Raw genomic sequence first — 13,895 nt, forward strand, 5'->3', positions numbered from 1 at the left:
ATCCACTAGCAGTAGCCACTACTACTTTAATCTACTTTAATCCTAAGTATTTATTTACATCTCTCTTCTTCTATCCACCACCACCATCACCACCACACCAACTACCTAATTAATCCGGTATACCACAACCCACAATGACCAATCCCGAAACTACATCAACAATAACAATCCCCATCATCGGCGCCTCCATCACCGGCCTCACCACCGCCCACTCCCTCCTCTCGCACTTCACCACATCCAACAATATTACCAACAACAAGGGCCCAAAAATTAAAATCCTCCTCATCAACCCCACCCCAACCTTCTACTGGGCCATCGCGGCCCCGCGCATCCTCACCAAACCAAGTGCTTTCACAGAGTCACAATACCTCATCCCGATCGCGGATGGATTCACAAAATACTCCCCGGATGTCTTCGAATTCATCCTAGGGAGAGCAACCTCTCTCGATTTCGATAAAAAGTTACTGCAAGTTGAGGAAGTCACCGACACTGAGAGTAATAAGTCACTGAGAGAAATCAAATACGATTACTTGGTCATCGCGTCGGGGAGTACACCATCTGCTTCGTCAACGGAAACATTATTCCCCGGTGAGGATGGGGAGAAGGAAATATACCCCTTCAAACTATCCCCCACATCTACCACCACCATCACGGAGGCGATTAAATCTGCCCAGACCACCATCTCCACCGCGAAAAGAATCACAGTCATTGGTGCTGGCCCTATTGGTGTGGAAATAGCGGGTGAATTGGGTGATCTCATCACCCCCTCTTCCTCTTCTTCCTCCGAAGGAGAATCGAGGAAAGAAATAACCCTCATCTCCTCCACACCACGCATTCTCCCCACATTAAAACCCTCCGCCAGCGAAACAGCCACATCTCTCCTCACTAATAAAGGCGTGCGAGTCCTCACTGATCAGAAAGTCATTTCTGTCTCTTCTAAAGAACAGGGGGGTTATGAACTCAAGCTTAATAACGGGGAGACGCTCGAGACAGATATCTACATCCCGACTATCGGAGTCCTGCCTAATAGTTCTTATATTCCCCCGGAAGTACTCGATGAGCGTGGCTGGGTGAGGGTTGATGAGGAGTTGAAGGTGGAGGGTGTGGAGGGGGTGTATGCGGCGGGGGATATTACCACTCATAAGCAGAAGTTGTCGTTTAAGGCGGATGAGATGGCTGGGGTGGTGGTGGGGAATTTGGTGGATGATATTGGTAATATTAATGGTGTTGGGAAGGGGGGTAAGGGGAGGGGATGGTGGAGATGTGGTGGTGGTGGGAGGAAGACGTATGATGAAGGTAACGATGTGATGATGGTGGTTCCTGTGGGAACTTCTGGCGGTACAGGGCAGGCGTTTGGGTGGGTGTTGGTGAGTTTTATGGTGTGGTTGGCCAAGGGGAGGGATTATTTTATTTGGAAGGCTAAGGGGTATGTGTTTAAATAGACTACCTTTACTGTGTACTGCCATCATGTTATTGTACTGTACTTAATTCGGTATGCTCATAACCTTTCATCATCATAGCCTGACTCTATGTCTAGGCGTTTATCGCTGCTTTCTGCGCTAAACATTCTCGTAGCAACTCCACGTCGCATTGTTCACACTCGCCCGACCAGACAGAATGTTCACGGTGTCCTGCAGCTCCAGCCAGAACTCCGTCTTGGGCCGGCGGCGAGCCCAATCCGTCTCGGTCGCTTCCAGTCCGTTCGCTCCGCCCATCGGCGAGAACAACACCTGCGAGCCCTTGATGCCAATGACCGATGCAGACAGCTCATCGGCCGCAATCTCATCCGCAGACTTGCCTGCATAGCTCTCCAGGTGCAGCATACACTTGGTGGCCATCCGCAGCGCCCGGATACGGTCCATCGGCGACGGCTTGCCACCCTGCTGGAAGTGTCCCGGTACCGCCGCACGGCTCTCAAAGCGTCCCTTGGCCTCCTCCTTGATCATGTCGGCCACCACCTGCGTCGTGTACGTGCTAGACGCGCACTCGTTGCGCAGGATGATCTTACCCGCGCGGTTCGCTCCCTTATCGCGTGCAAAGTTGTCACGCAGGAAGTCAATGTCGCGGGCCAGCATTTTAATGTCGATGCCCTCCTCGGGAATGTACACGGCCACCGCGCCCACGGACAGACCAGCCGTCGTGGCGATGTAACCCGATTTGCCACCCTGCGTCTCGATGACGAACACACGGCGACGAGAAGACGAGGCCGACTGGCGGATGGCATCGCAGAAGTCGATGAGTGTGTTAAGGCAGGTGTCGCTACCCAGCGAGTATTCTGTGCCCGGCACGTTGTTGGAAATAGTTGCCGGCAGCACGGTCATGGGGATCTTGAACTCGGGGTACTTCTCGCGCGCCTGACGAAGCTGGCTGACGGCGGTGAATGCCTCAAATCCACCCACCACGAACAGCGCGTCAAAGCCAAACTTCTTGAAGCTCTTGGCTGTCGTCGCGAGGTCATCGCCGGGCAGACCACGGTTGGTACCGATATCCGAACCACCCTCGTTGACCCAGCTGTCCGATTCCTGCCACGCCACCTCGCGCACGGAGCAGATCGGAGTGTCGTCATAGTGCCGGCAAAGACCAGGGAAACCGTTGTGAATAGCCAGGGGGGTGTGGCCGCGAGTCAGGCAGTAGGCAACGGCCGCACGAGTAGCCTGGTTCATACCACCGGCGGGGGCGCCAACGTGGATAATACCGATGCGCATTCTCTGCGAGCTGTTAGCTCAGTACCCAACGATTTCCAATGTGACATACCTTGTTCTCTGGGAGGAGCAGCTTCGGGTGGTCGGGCGTGGAGGTGTTAATGTATGAATAGTGGTACTCCTTGAATTCCGAATCGCGGAGGGCCATAGCTTCGGCGAACTCCTTGTTCTGGATGTGCTTGGTGACCGTCTTGGTGTGCTGCACGGCGTCCATCAACGGCATGCGCAGGATCTTGTTCTCGCGGATGGTGATGACCGGGGACGGGGCCCCGGGCTGCATGTCCAGCACCGCGCGGACAGCCTCAACACCCTGCAACGTGGACAGCCAGCGGTCGTAGGCACAGGCAGCACCACCTCTCTGAGTGTGACCCAGCACAGTCACACGAGTATCCAGGTTCAACCGCTCCGTCAGGATATCCTTAATCTTCGAGCTCGAAATCTTGTTGAGATGGCGATCCTGGGCACCTTCGGCCACGATAACGATCGTCCTGCGCTTTCCACGCTCCTTTCTGTTCTGCAGGGAGTTAGCGATGTCTCTGAGAGCTCTTCACGAGTCTCTGATCAACCCACCTTGGTGATGATAGCACACATGTCATCCTCCCATCCGTCCTTGGGCGGCATTTCAGGCACGAACAGCCAGTCGGCACCGGTACTGATAGCGGACATCAAGGCCAGCCAACCGCAGTGACGACCCATGACCTCAATGACGAATCCACGCTGGTGGGAAAAGGCAGTATCGAAGACATCGTCGACGGCGTCACAAATGCGAGTGAGGGAGGAGTAGCAACCGATGGTAGCGTCGGTGCCGGACATGTCGTTATCGATCGAACCCACCAATCCGACGATGTTCAGAATCTGGTATGGCTTGACCTGCTCTTCGGTCAATTCGCCCGTCTCGACCAATTCCTTCAACAGACCGGGCCACTCGGAACGGAACAGGTCGGCACCAGTCAAACTGCCATCACCACCACAGACGACGAGGGCGTCAATGCCACGGAGGACCATGTTCTTGGCAGCGCGCAGACGACCGGGGCGCTCACGGAAGGTCATGCAGCGGGCGGAACCGATCAAGGTACCACCGCGGGACAACCAGCCGCGGACATCCTCCCAGTGAAGCTGACGGATCATGTCGCCGCCATTGACGAGACCCTCGTAACCTTCGTAGACGGCGAAGGCCTCACAATCGGAGTGGATGGCCATCCGGACGACAGCCCGGACGACACCGTTCATACCGGGAGCATCGCCACCAGAGGTCAAGACACCGATACGGCGTCTCTTGGGCGGTTGCACGGGAGCTTGGGTGGGAGCCATCGTGCGATGGGATTATGTGGGGGGAGGGTGTTCAGCAATTGTTCGGGAAGAGCAACAGCTGAACAAGAAAGGTTTTTTTAGAAAACAAAAGCTGGAGAAGAAAGAATGGAGTAATGGAGAGAAGAGGAGAGGCAAAGAGATAACTAACTTGGTGTTTGAAAGGGTGGGGGAGAAGAGCAGCGCAGGTGCCGGTGAGAAAAAGCGGGTGTGGGCAACCAGTACGTCACTGACTCCGGCCGTCACTGCCCCGCTATACAAATACCTTTATTATTTGTTCCTTTTGTAACAAAAGTAAACTGACTGCCCACCACGGGGGAGGAAAATTCCCTGGTCTGCAGGTGAATGGGCTAGATTCTCGTCGAATGCCGATCGGGCGGATGACCTTGCTGCAGGCTGCAATGGGGAGATGCTACTCCAGTAATAATAATATTTAATAGCAAGGAATGTTCTTCCTCCGGCCATTTCCTCTTTCGGTCTGCAAAAGCACACCTGATGTCACCGCCTCTGCTGGATTGGGACTAGTGCGGGACAATTCACGTGATGGATGGGTTAGGGCCCGTGCTGCACGTGATAGCCATAAACGCTAGTCCCAAACAAGTAGACACGCCCCTAATCCCTGGTCGCTGATTGAACGATGCTACCAGCTATACAGTACTTACCTGGAGTTGTTAAGGAGACAGGTGGCATGATAAAGACTCCTTTTGCTTCTTTCATCTCACCTCACTACCCCTGCAACGTGTTGAGTGCATGATATCTGGACATTTACTCAAGCATGATGTTACGCTGAAGTACTTCTTCCACTGCCGGACCCCTGTGGTCCACCCCCAATGCCCGGTTTGGCGGTGGAGATATGACAACATAGTCACCTCCAGCTACAAAGTACCGCTGTACGGAGTACTGAATGCAATCATATACTGTGTACTGTTTCTTATCTATCGCCTGTACCTTCGAACCCGGGGCACGATGATTCATAGGCTGGATGCTGCTACACACTCGACAGTGGCACTATTCCGCCGGGACCGTGGTGCAACACTGGTGACACGATTCGTACACAGGAAGTGGCGCGGTTTATCTCTACCCCTGTTCAAACAGCATCCCAGTACAACCACTTCATCTTTCAACGAAATTCCCAGGTTCAATGAAAGTCTGGACTATCACAAGATCCATGGCGCCACCATGTACACCAGACACGAAGCCTTCGCTAGTACTAGGCAAACACCCTGCTAGCTGACACCCGTCCACGTTAACCTGCCATCAATGCTCGGAGACGAAGACACGCAATTCAACCTACTAAAAATTTCACTAATAACCAGATGCCCATATTCCCACTTCTTGCTGAACCCCCATGTCCCTGTTACTATCATGTGTACATCTCCTCTGACATCGCATGAACCACTCAACCTTTCCATCCCCCTCTTATACCCTCTTCACCCAGCATCTTTCAACGAGCAAGCCCGGCTAGCTCAATCGGTAGAGCGTGAGACTCTTAATCTCAAGGCTGCGGGTTCGAGCCCCGCGTTGGGCTTTACTTTTTGCTTTTGAAGGTTTTTACCTCTCACGGTGTGGTTCGTGATGGGGAAGCATACAAATTTTTCTTTCTGGATCCGAAGCTGTAGTGGGCCCACCAGACCCACCTCAGACAAATTGGCCAATAATATGGGTCGCTTAGCAGTTCCTCCAAAAGTGCTCCGTAGGAAGTACAATTTACGTACTGTTTCGATATTCTCACACTTATGAGGTGAATATTTGACTATCTGTTTCTGTGTATAATAGTGGTCATCGTGGATGATCTCGGCACATAATTAGACTATGTTAAGTAGTTTATTGAATGCCGTGGTGGGACTGAACTTCAATCATAGGATATGATGGTCCTGGCTATGACCCAACTACTACTACCCGATAAATATATAATCGACAGTACTAACACTGGAATATTCATACATACATTCAACAGCCACTATCACATAGTATTTCAATCCCACTTACTTATTTCCTCTTCATAATCAGCTACACTGCATGCCAATCACACTCACCGCACCCCGTCTCCTCTCTCGCCAACTTATTTATATCTCCCCCCCTCGGCGCAAACTTCACCCCCCTCGACAGCTTCGACGCCAAATACAACCAACCCACCGCATTCCCAACCGTGGTATTCGCATCAGACAGTCTCCTAAACCCTGATTTTCCCTTATCCCGAGACACCTCATCAACACTAAAAATCCTCAAAATACATCGAGCAATTCCCTCCTCATCCCCCTTGTCGACCAAGATAGCATTCTCCGATTCATCCACAAAAGGAAACAGCTCGGCTTCCCGAACAGCAACCACCGGTGTCCCCTTCTGAATAGCTGCAAGAAGCATCTCAGGGATCCCATGCAATGTGGATAGCTGAACGAGTACTCTTGCGTTCGTGAGTAGGGCGTTCCACATTTGATCGACGGCTCCGATGGGGACGATGCAGACGGATGCAGATAGAGTCTCGCTGCTGTCGATTTGGGACATTGCTGCGTCGTAGAAAACGGTACTTTCGGGGGTTCGGAATGGGCCGCGGTGGCAGATTAGGAGCTTGGGGACTTGGCGGCTTGGATGCTCTTTGGTGTAGATGTCGCAGAACTTTTGGTATGCGTGGAGAAGGCAGAGTGTTCCGTCTCCGGGTCGAAATTGGGATAGGTGGAGGATGTATTGCTCTAACGCATGGGAGTTTAGTATGGCTAAAGGGCCGGGTTTAGGGATCTTACCCTCTGGATAGCGTATGATGGTCATCTGAAGCGTTCGACATAACGAGCTGAATTCACGACCGTAGAAGCCGACGTCCCAATCAGTTAGGGACTTGTTTTGACCATCGAGTCTATACTGCATCAGCATGCCTGCAAGTCATAGAAGGGTGGAGACAGTACTGGTCAACAGAGAATGACATATAACCAACATTCTCCTCTGGCATTATACGCGGCGCAAGCTCCTTAGGGAGTAGCGACACCACCAAGTCCACGTGGGTTAGCCGTGTTCGGATGAAGTCCCACGCTCGGGACTGCGGGCTATTGGGATCATTCAGTGACTCTCCCTGGGGCTGGAGACTGCTCTCAAAAATGACTGGCCGCCCGGGATCTTGTTGCTTGGACAGGAGAGCCAATGTTAAGAGCGGCGCACTGTCAATAATCACTACGTCGACGCCTCCCTCCGCACGAGGCCTGAGGGGCCCATTCTCGCACAACCAGTATCTCCTGGCGTTGGAGTATGCAAAGTCGAGGATCAGTAGCTCATCGTTGATGGTGATATCTGACAGCGGATCACCTAGTCCTTCCAGGGTGTCCTGCATTTTTCGAATGAGGGGAATCATTCCTGGACGTGGCTTCGGCACAAACCTGTAAGAACGATGTAAGAATCACAATTAACCGGCTCCAGGATATAAGACTCATACCATCTAACATGAACCCCAACGCTCTCGGTAAACCTTGACAAGGCATGTCTGGTCGGAACATCAGGCTTGCCTTGACAGGTCATACTGAAGAAAGCGACCTTCACCTCCCTTTCCCTCAGGTCCTGGGCAAAATATTGAGCCAAAGACCATGTGGCAGGATCGACTGTTTTCTCGTAGTCTTCCGCACTAGCAAGATGTACATGGTAACCTCTGTCAACATCCACTGAACCGTCAAAATTTATATGATTATGTAGCACATGGCCAATGCCAAAAGAACTATACGAGTCAGCATTTAGCCCTCACCATCAAGGCATACTAACCGAATGCACTTCCGCACCATTGAATCTGCTCGCTCGTCGAGCTCCTTCTTATGCCACCCGGCAAACGTTGTCAGCTCGCCCTGGTCATTATGCTGTCTTTCACGGTCCTTATGGTCCAAAACCAACGGGACAATGTCGAGTTCGCTCCATAGTCGCGAGCATAGTGACGGACATCTATAGACAAGAGACTGATGCAGAGCAGCGCTAACTATCTTTTCAGCATGCTTTTCCCTGTACCTTTTCAGCTCCGTGATGATGGTGTCGGTTGGATAGTCTGAAACATTTGGACGCGGAGCATGCCAAGTACACACGAGAAAGTCGACCAGATCGGTCAGGTTCCGGATAGCAATTGCAACTCTTCCGCTGGAATTATCGCTGATGAGCTCTGTAATTCCAGCGTATATGACCTAGTAGTTTCCTTCATCAGCAACTCAATGTCATGTCTAGAAAGCAATGTTTCATCCTACATTTAGTGGTCTTCCTGACCAGGACTCTGCGTCGAAATGTGAGCTAATGGAACTCATTTCTTATGATAATTGGAACCCTATAATGATTATTTTAATCATGACCGATCATACTCACCATGTAAAATAAACAGATCATAACGCTCTTATACCCTCTACTATACGTGCTTTTGCCTTCCGGATTGCTTTCCGTACAAACCCTACTTGGGCTGTTGTTGCCGAACGCCGGGCCTGGAGCGGGGAAACTTTCGGCGTCCCAGAGGAACAAAGACGCCCCCTCTCGCTTGACGCACAAATGACATCTATCAGTATTTCTTCTAAGTGCATTGTGCCCATCGTATGACAAGGAGTACAACATACAGTAGCCAGACATCTCGCTTGGAAGGAACAGTCGCGTATTATCCGGCCGACGGCGGCATCAACTCGGAAGGTAAGTGTTGGTTCGGCCGAGTAGGACCTCCATACATTCCTTGCAACTATCAAGAAGCTGATGATGGAACGAAGTATGCTACTTAGATCTATACTTTCATATAGCGAGAGAATCATCCTTCACACTAGTGAGTGAATATGGTTGTAGCAGTCCGTTATAATTCCTCGACATTAAAATGAGCTATATCCAAAAATCAACAAGGCCACGGAGAAATGAGCAGGCCTTTCCCAGGGCAGCTACGAATGGCCTGAATCTCCAGATGGTGTCGAAGGAATCATACAGACTTTATTACTAACCAGTGTGCCTGCTCTTTCAGTCACTGACAAGCCTCTACGTCCTGTGTTGCCTGACATAGCACACAATCGGGCGATTGAAGACTGGCCTTGTCGTTCTTTGTGACAATGAAGCAACTTTGTTATCAGATTTCTCACCAGAATAGCACAACCCTCACATGAATGGGTTCAGTCAGACCCTATGATTTGTCCGTGTGCTCTACATGTGATTTTGCTGGTGCAATTAAATCATGCCACTTGCGGAATACATTATGTGGATCATACTTCCTCTTCAGCTTCTGTAATCGAGGCAGGTTAGGACCGAACAGTTTCTCGGCACTAATGTCATGTCCTGCAGACATTAGCAAGAGAGCTCTTTATGCACAGCTTTATCATAGCTACTTACCGGCAAGATTGGGACAGGCAACACCATGATCATCAGGAATGCCTGGCTGCGTTTCCAATATTTTGGAGATAATGTTCCGCTGAAGAGCATGCATCTTCCCATCCAGCTCAGAGTCATGCCAACTTAATAAGAGCTTGGCGCTGTAATAAGACCCTCGATTGGCACACGCGGTTTCTTCAACAGGAATCTCCACAGTTTTTTTGTATGGTAAAATATCGAACATCAACACGCTGTCTTCCATACGAGGGTACGCATTCATAGCCTCAGCGAGCTGAATGTAAAGATCTTGCAAAAGGCTTGTCTCGAGCGGTCGCATGATGTTTGCACCACTGATGCTTTTGCGGCCTTCTGGCACCGTGTCGACATTAGCGAATGAATTCATCTCTACATACGTCCTCATGCCAGTATGGTTGGTCAGAGGGCTCATCAGAGGGTTCTGATATAGGATGGGGCCAAAAAATATTCCGCCTTGATACGCAGACCCGTCGTAGAAAACCACGGCCCGCAATACCATTTGCTTTTCGACTCGTGAATATGCGAATCCAAAGTAGAAGCCACTGTTCGGATCCTGACGTCTATCGAACTCGTTCGCAAAATCGACAAGCATTGGTAGCCTATCCACATCGTACTCTATCACCCCTCCGAAAAACTCGTCTCGGACTTTATGGGCACGGAATACAAACTCAGTAGCAATGCCAAATGCTTGTCCTGCTCCGCGCATCGCCCAGAATAGGTCCTGGTTATTCTCGTTTGATGCTTCAACAATGGTGCCATCGGCCAGGACCACCTTGACACCCACCAGCTGGTCTGAAATCAGACCGTACTGCCCTGTTAGCCATCCGGAGCCACCTCCTAATGTTGAGCCGCCCACCCCAGCGTGGCTGGTCATGGCGCCTACCACAGCTAGCCCGTAAGGAGCAGTTGAATCATTGACCATATCCCAGGTCGCGCCTCCCTGGACGCACACCGTCTCAGAGGCAGGGTCTGTCAAGACCTTGCGCATCTTAGCTAAGCTGATTACCACACCCCCATGCGAAGAAGATGCCCCAGTGGTGGAGTGTCCACCAGCCTCGACCACGAAGTCGATGTGGTTCTTCCGGCAGAAGCGGACCACCTCAGCAACCTCTGCTGTGCTTGCTACGCGTACAACGGCACCCTGCGCTTGGTCAGAACAGTATTCAAGCGATCCGGAGGAGAGAGAAAGTAGTCACATACAGCTTCTTTTTCGCAGGTGTCACTCCATCGGCGAATGCTTGTCGCATAATCATCGCACCCGATACAGATAACCTCAGCTCTGGTTCCTTGCAATTGCCTCCTCAGTTCTAGCGCACGGGCATATGACAGGAAAGGCATGACTGAGAAATTGGTTACACGAACTCGGTTGGTTCACCGTGGAAATCATCAAATCGACAAGAGATTTGTAGCCCCGACCATACAGCAGGAGATGGGAACCGACTTATCTGCATATTCTGTCAAGTGCCAACAGACGGTCGCTGTTTCGCTGGTAGATGAGAAGACCTACATAGGTGACATGGAAACGTCTCCAAGCTGGCCACTAGGACGTTCAAATCTTCTACGGTCGTGCAAGGTATCAACTGCTTGACGCAAATCATACGATTTGACGGCTTTTTCATGCCGCACCCCCGACGTTCCATTAGACGTGGCTGATTCCGCCATGGATGGCTCTGCCTAGATCACGAACTGCACAACTTAAAGTTTCCCCAACCACGGGCCCTTCCCACACGTGGAGTGATCTGCTAGATAGCTCTCCTGGGCTGACGAAAATGGAAGACGCCTTCCGGCCAATAGTCATAAATACCATCCTTTGGGTGCACCGATTATGCTGTTTGTACTCCGGTTTCTCGTGATACTGCATCCCATCTCATGACAGTCGGTTCATCGTGATGATATCATGACACTGTGGCTTCTGAGCACTCCAAAGTATTGCAACCACTTCCCACTGAAATCCAAACCTGCTCAGTACATAGTCTACGATTGTACAGGTTACTCTCACACAGTTAGTTAGTTTACTTGTATCTTTTTATAACATCGAACAACAACGACTGAAGATAAGAAGTAATCAATATTTTCAAGATGAACCGCGGAAACGGATTGAAGCGGGACCCAAAAACCACGCAGGCCTGGCTCATAGGCAGTGGAATATCATCACTGGCCGGTGCAGTCCACCTCATTCACGATGCGGGTGTTCCTGCAGCCAATATCCATATCCTTGACGTGCACTCCCACGCAGGTGGCGGCATCAAAAGTTGCGGCGACGCAGAGAACGGTTACGTTCTGTACACTGGAAGCCTGCCTTACTTCCATGATCGATGTGTAGAGCACCTTCTTTCCCTTGTTCCCAGCACCGATAATCCAAAGCAGTCACTCCTTGATAGCATTAAGGAGTTGGACCGGGCAACCTCTCCCAAAAGGGCAGCGCCAACACGTCTCATAAAACATGGAGATAAAGGTCCAGAATGCCTCCACTCCAAGAATCTCCAGATTGGACCGAAGTACCGAATGGAACTGATCAAATTAATGCTTGAAAATGAGCGTATGCTCGGAGAGAAAGCCATACAGGACGTCTTCGATGAAGCATTTTTCAAGACTAACTTCTGGACGCTATGGTCTACTACGTAGGTTGATACTGCGATTTCTCACTGTTACAAAGCTGATGGTATACAGCTTCGCTATGCAGCCATGGCACAGCCTGGCAGAGTTCAGAAGATGTCTATGTAAACATCTGGCAGAAATCGAACGCCTGAATGACGTGAAGGCTTTGGATCGAACCAAGTATACAATCTACGAGTCAGTTGTTATGCCAATCGAATCATATCTGAAATCACAGGGAGTCGACTTCCACTTCAACGCAAAGGTCACGAGCCTGCAAATGAACCCGAAAGAGGCCCAGACTACCGTCTCCGGAATCACCCTCAAAGATAACGGCGAACAGAAGACCATCGACGTGAGGCCCGAGGACCTTGTCATGGTTACCCTTGGATCAACAACTTCTGCAACTGAGAGGGGATCAAACGACAAGGCCCCGAATCCTGTACCCCAGCATAGCAAAGAGTTCCTGGATGATGACTGGGGCCTTTGGATCGACCTGATGCAGGCCTCTACGGATTATGGAAACCCGTTCAACTTCCACAACAACGTTGACCAGTCGACTCTGGAGTCTTTCACGGTTACCCTCCGCAAGAGCGACTTTATGGATCGCTACGAGAAACTAACCAACAACAAACCTGGCACGGGGGCTCTGCTTTCCTTCTCAGACAGCAACTGGGGCCTGAGTATCAGCGTTCCGCGTCAGCCCGTGTGCTCTGACCAGCCCTCCTCCGTCGATGTATTCTGGGGCTATGGATTACACCCTGAGAAGACTGGAAACTTTGTCCATAAGCCCATGTGTCATTGCTCCGGCAAGGAGATTTTAACAGAGGTGCTATCCCAGCTAGGAATGCCAGTGGATGACATACTCCCGGACTCGATCACAAAGCCTGTTCTGATGCCCATGGCCACGGCACCACTGATGCCCCGTCGTCATGACTTCCGCCCTGAAGTCATGCCTTCCGAGAGCAAGAACTTGGCCTTGGTGGGACAGTACGTTGAGATTCAGGAGGATACGACTTTGAGTATGGAGTATAGCGTGCGCGGCGCTCAGATGGCCGTGTTCTCGGCTATGAAACTGAACAAGCATCCTCCTAAAATTGAAAGGCACCTTTTGTTATCTGTTTTTGATTTGCTCGGAGGTGCTTAGTCGATACCATCAAAATTAGGATCAGTGAAGTACTTCTCTATCGCTGTAGTGCTTCATCATTACTGCGAACTCTGTACCCAAGCAAACTGTATTATGTCTGTCATTGCAAATATCGCTCAATATCCCATGCTCCTACTTAATGTGACATAACACCAGACTGACCAAATACCAATCCCATTACCAATCAAACCCCTCCCTTTCTACCATTTATCATCCTCATCCCACACCTCCTCCGCAAATGAACACCTCCCAGCCCTACACCCCTCACATAGATCCCTATTATGCGGCTTGGTCCTCTTCCTCTCATCATACACAGGCCTCTCCACATCAACCCCATACCACTTCTTCATGCGATACGCGATCCTCTCCGCATAGCTATCTTCATCCAAAAACGGCCGACTGAGCGAATTACACTTCTTACAGCGCTGATGATACACCCGTGCATTGTACTCGTCGTCTGTGTACAGCCGGATCGTGATGGCGATCTTCTTGCTCGTCCACCCGGTTGACGTGCACGAGTCATTCGAGCAAACGAACCGGCCCATGATGTTCGTGTCGTATTCTTTTTTGCTGCTGCTGGCGTCGTCGAAGGGGTGGAAGGTTAGCGAGGTAATTGGGAGGGAGGAGCTCAGGTGGTTGAGGACGTCGCTGTGAAGGGCTGGGTACATGGACCAGCGGTTGCGGGGGAGGTTGGATTTGGGGTTGGATCTGGATTTTCGGGAGGGCATGTTGGATAGGTGTAGCTTTTGGTGAGTGTGTGGAGGTGATGGCTGCTGACGGGATTCTTGAAGGGGATATCCAGGTTGATTGTATGT

At 50.9% G+C, this 13,895-nt stretch overlaps 7 protein-coding genes and 1 non-coding gene across 8 annotated transcripts; 4 read left to right on the plus strand and 4 right to left on the minus strand.

The window, feature by feature from the left end:
• Nucleotides 1-149: 149 nt before the first annotated feature.
• On the plus strand, nucleotides 150-1,442 carry BO79DRAFT_117772 (NAD(P)/FAD-dependent oxidoreductase; the record flags this gene model as incomplete). Its single annotated transcript, XM_025677936.1, has 1 exon — nucleotides 150-1,442. A coding segment is annotated over one exon (1,293 nt), but the record flags the coding sequence as incomplete, so codon positions are not given.
• On the minus strand, nucleotides 1,410-4,255 carry BO79DRAFT_211663 (ATP-dependent 6-phosphofructokinase). The gene is made up of 3 exons (XM_025683062.1): nucleotides 3,273-4,255; nucleotides 2,755-3,216; nucleotides 1,410-2,708 (listed from the first exon to the last, which is right to left on the minus strand). Exons 1-3 carry the CDS (start codon nucleotides 4,011-4,013, stop codon nucleotides 1,560-1,562), a joined length of 2,352 nt encoding a protein of 783 aa, XP_025534704.1. The 5' UTR covers nucleotides 4,014-4,255; the 3' UTR covers nucleotides 1,410-1,559.
• An 891-nt stretch (nucleotides 4,256-5,146) lies between these two features.
• On the plus strand, nucleotides 5,147-5,705 carry BO79DRAFT_61627 (uncharacterized protein). The gene has a single exon (XM_025689494.1). The coding sequence runs from the start codon at nucleotides 5,271-5,273 to the stop codon at nucleotides 5,553-5,555; it is 285 nt and encodes a 94-aa protein (XP_025534705.1). The 5' UTR covers nucleotides 5,147-5,270; the 3' UTR covers nucleotides 5,556-5,705.
• Nucleotides 5,466-5,538, plus strand: BO79DRAFT_t251. Its single transcript has one exon. It is a non-coding gene; the product is annotated as a tRNA-Lys (tRNA).
• A 190-nt stretch (nucleotides 5,706-5,895) lies between the features above and the next one.
• BO79DRAFT_182187 (putative heat shock trehalose synthase) lies at nucleotides 5,896-8,275 on the minus strand (the record flags this gene model as incomplete). Its single annotated transcript, XM_025680206.1, has 7 exons — nucleotides 5,896-6,700; nucleotides 6,752-6,861; nucleotides 6,911-7,375; nucleotides 7,426-7,707; nucleotides 7,752-7,925; nucleotides 7,989-8,158; nucleotides 8,219-8,275. The coding sequence occupies 7 exons, from the start codon at nucleotides 8,273-8,275 to the stop codon at nucleotides 6,021-6,023; spliced, it is 1,938 nt and encodes a 645-aa protein (XP_025534706.1). The 3' UTR covers nucleotides 5,896-6,020.
• A 765-nt stretch (nucleotides 8,276-9,040) lies between these two features.
• BO79DRAFT_203915 (FAD binding oxidoreductase) lies at nucleotides 9,041-10,836 on the minus strand. Its single transcript, XM_025681753.1, has 3 exons — nucleotides 10,539-10,836; nucleotides 9,324-10,479; nucleotides 9,041-9,269 (listed from the first exon to the last, which is right to left on the minus strand). Exons 1-3 carry the CDS (start codon nucleotides 10,674-10,676, stop codon nucleotides 9,118-9,120), a joined length of 1,446 nt encoding a protein of 481 aa, XP_025534707.1. The 5' UTR covers nucleotides 10,677-10,836; the 3' UTR covers nucleotides 9,041-9,117.
• A 581-nt stretch (nucleotides 10,837-11,417) lies between these two features.
• BO79DRAFT_248545 (oleate hydratase) lies at nucleotides 11,418-13,198 on the plus strand (the record flags this gene model as incomplete). The annotated part of the gene is made up of 2 exons (XM_025685716.1): nucleotides 11,418-11,959; nucleotides 12,009-13,198. The coding sequence occupies 2 exons, from the start codon at nucleotides 11,418-11,420 to the stop codon at nucleotides 13,078-13,080; spliced, it is 1,614 nt and encodes a 537-aa protein (XP_025534708.1). The 3' UTR covers nucleotides 13,081-13,198.
• An 82-nt stretch (nucleotides 13,199-13,280) lies between these two features.
• Nucleotides 13,281-13,808, minus strand: BO79DRAFT_240888 (3CxxC-type zinc finger protein; the record flags this gene model as incomplete). The annotated part of the gene is made up of 1 exon (XM_025685071.1): nucleotides 13,281-13,808. One exon carries the CDS (start codon nucleotides 13,806-13,808, stop codon nucleotides 13,281-13,283), a length of 528 nt encoding a protein of 175 aa, XP_025534709.1.
• Between the last annotated feature and the right edge of the window lie 87 nt (nucleotides 13,809-13,895).

The sequence above is a fragment of the Aspergillus costaricaensis genome, assembly GCF_003184835.1.
Source record: "Aspergillus costaricaensis CBS 115574 unplaced genomic scaffold BO79scaffold_48, whole genome shotgun sequence".
Lineage (NCBI taxonomy): Eukaryota > Fungi > Ascomycota > Eurotiomycetes > Eurotiales > Aspergillaceae > Aspergillus > Aspergillus costaricensis.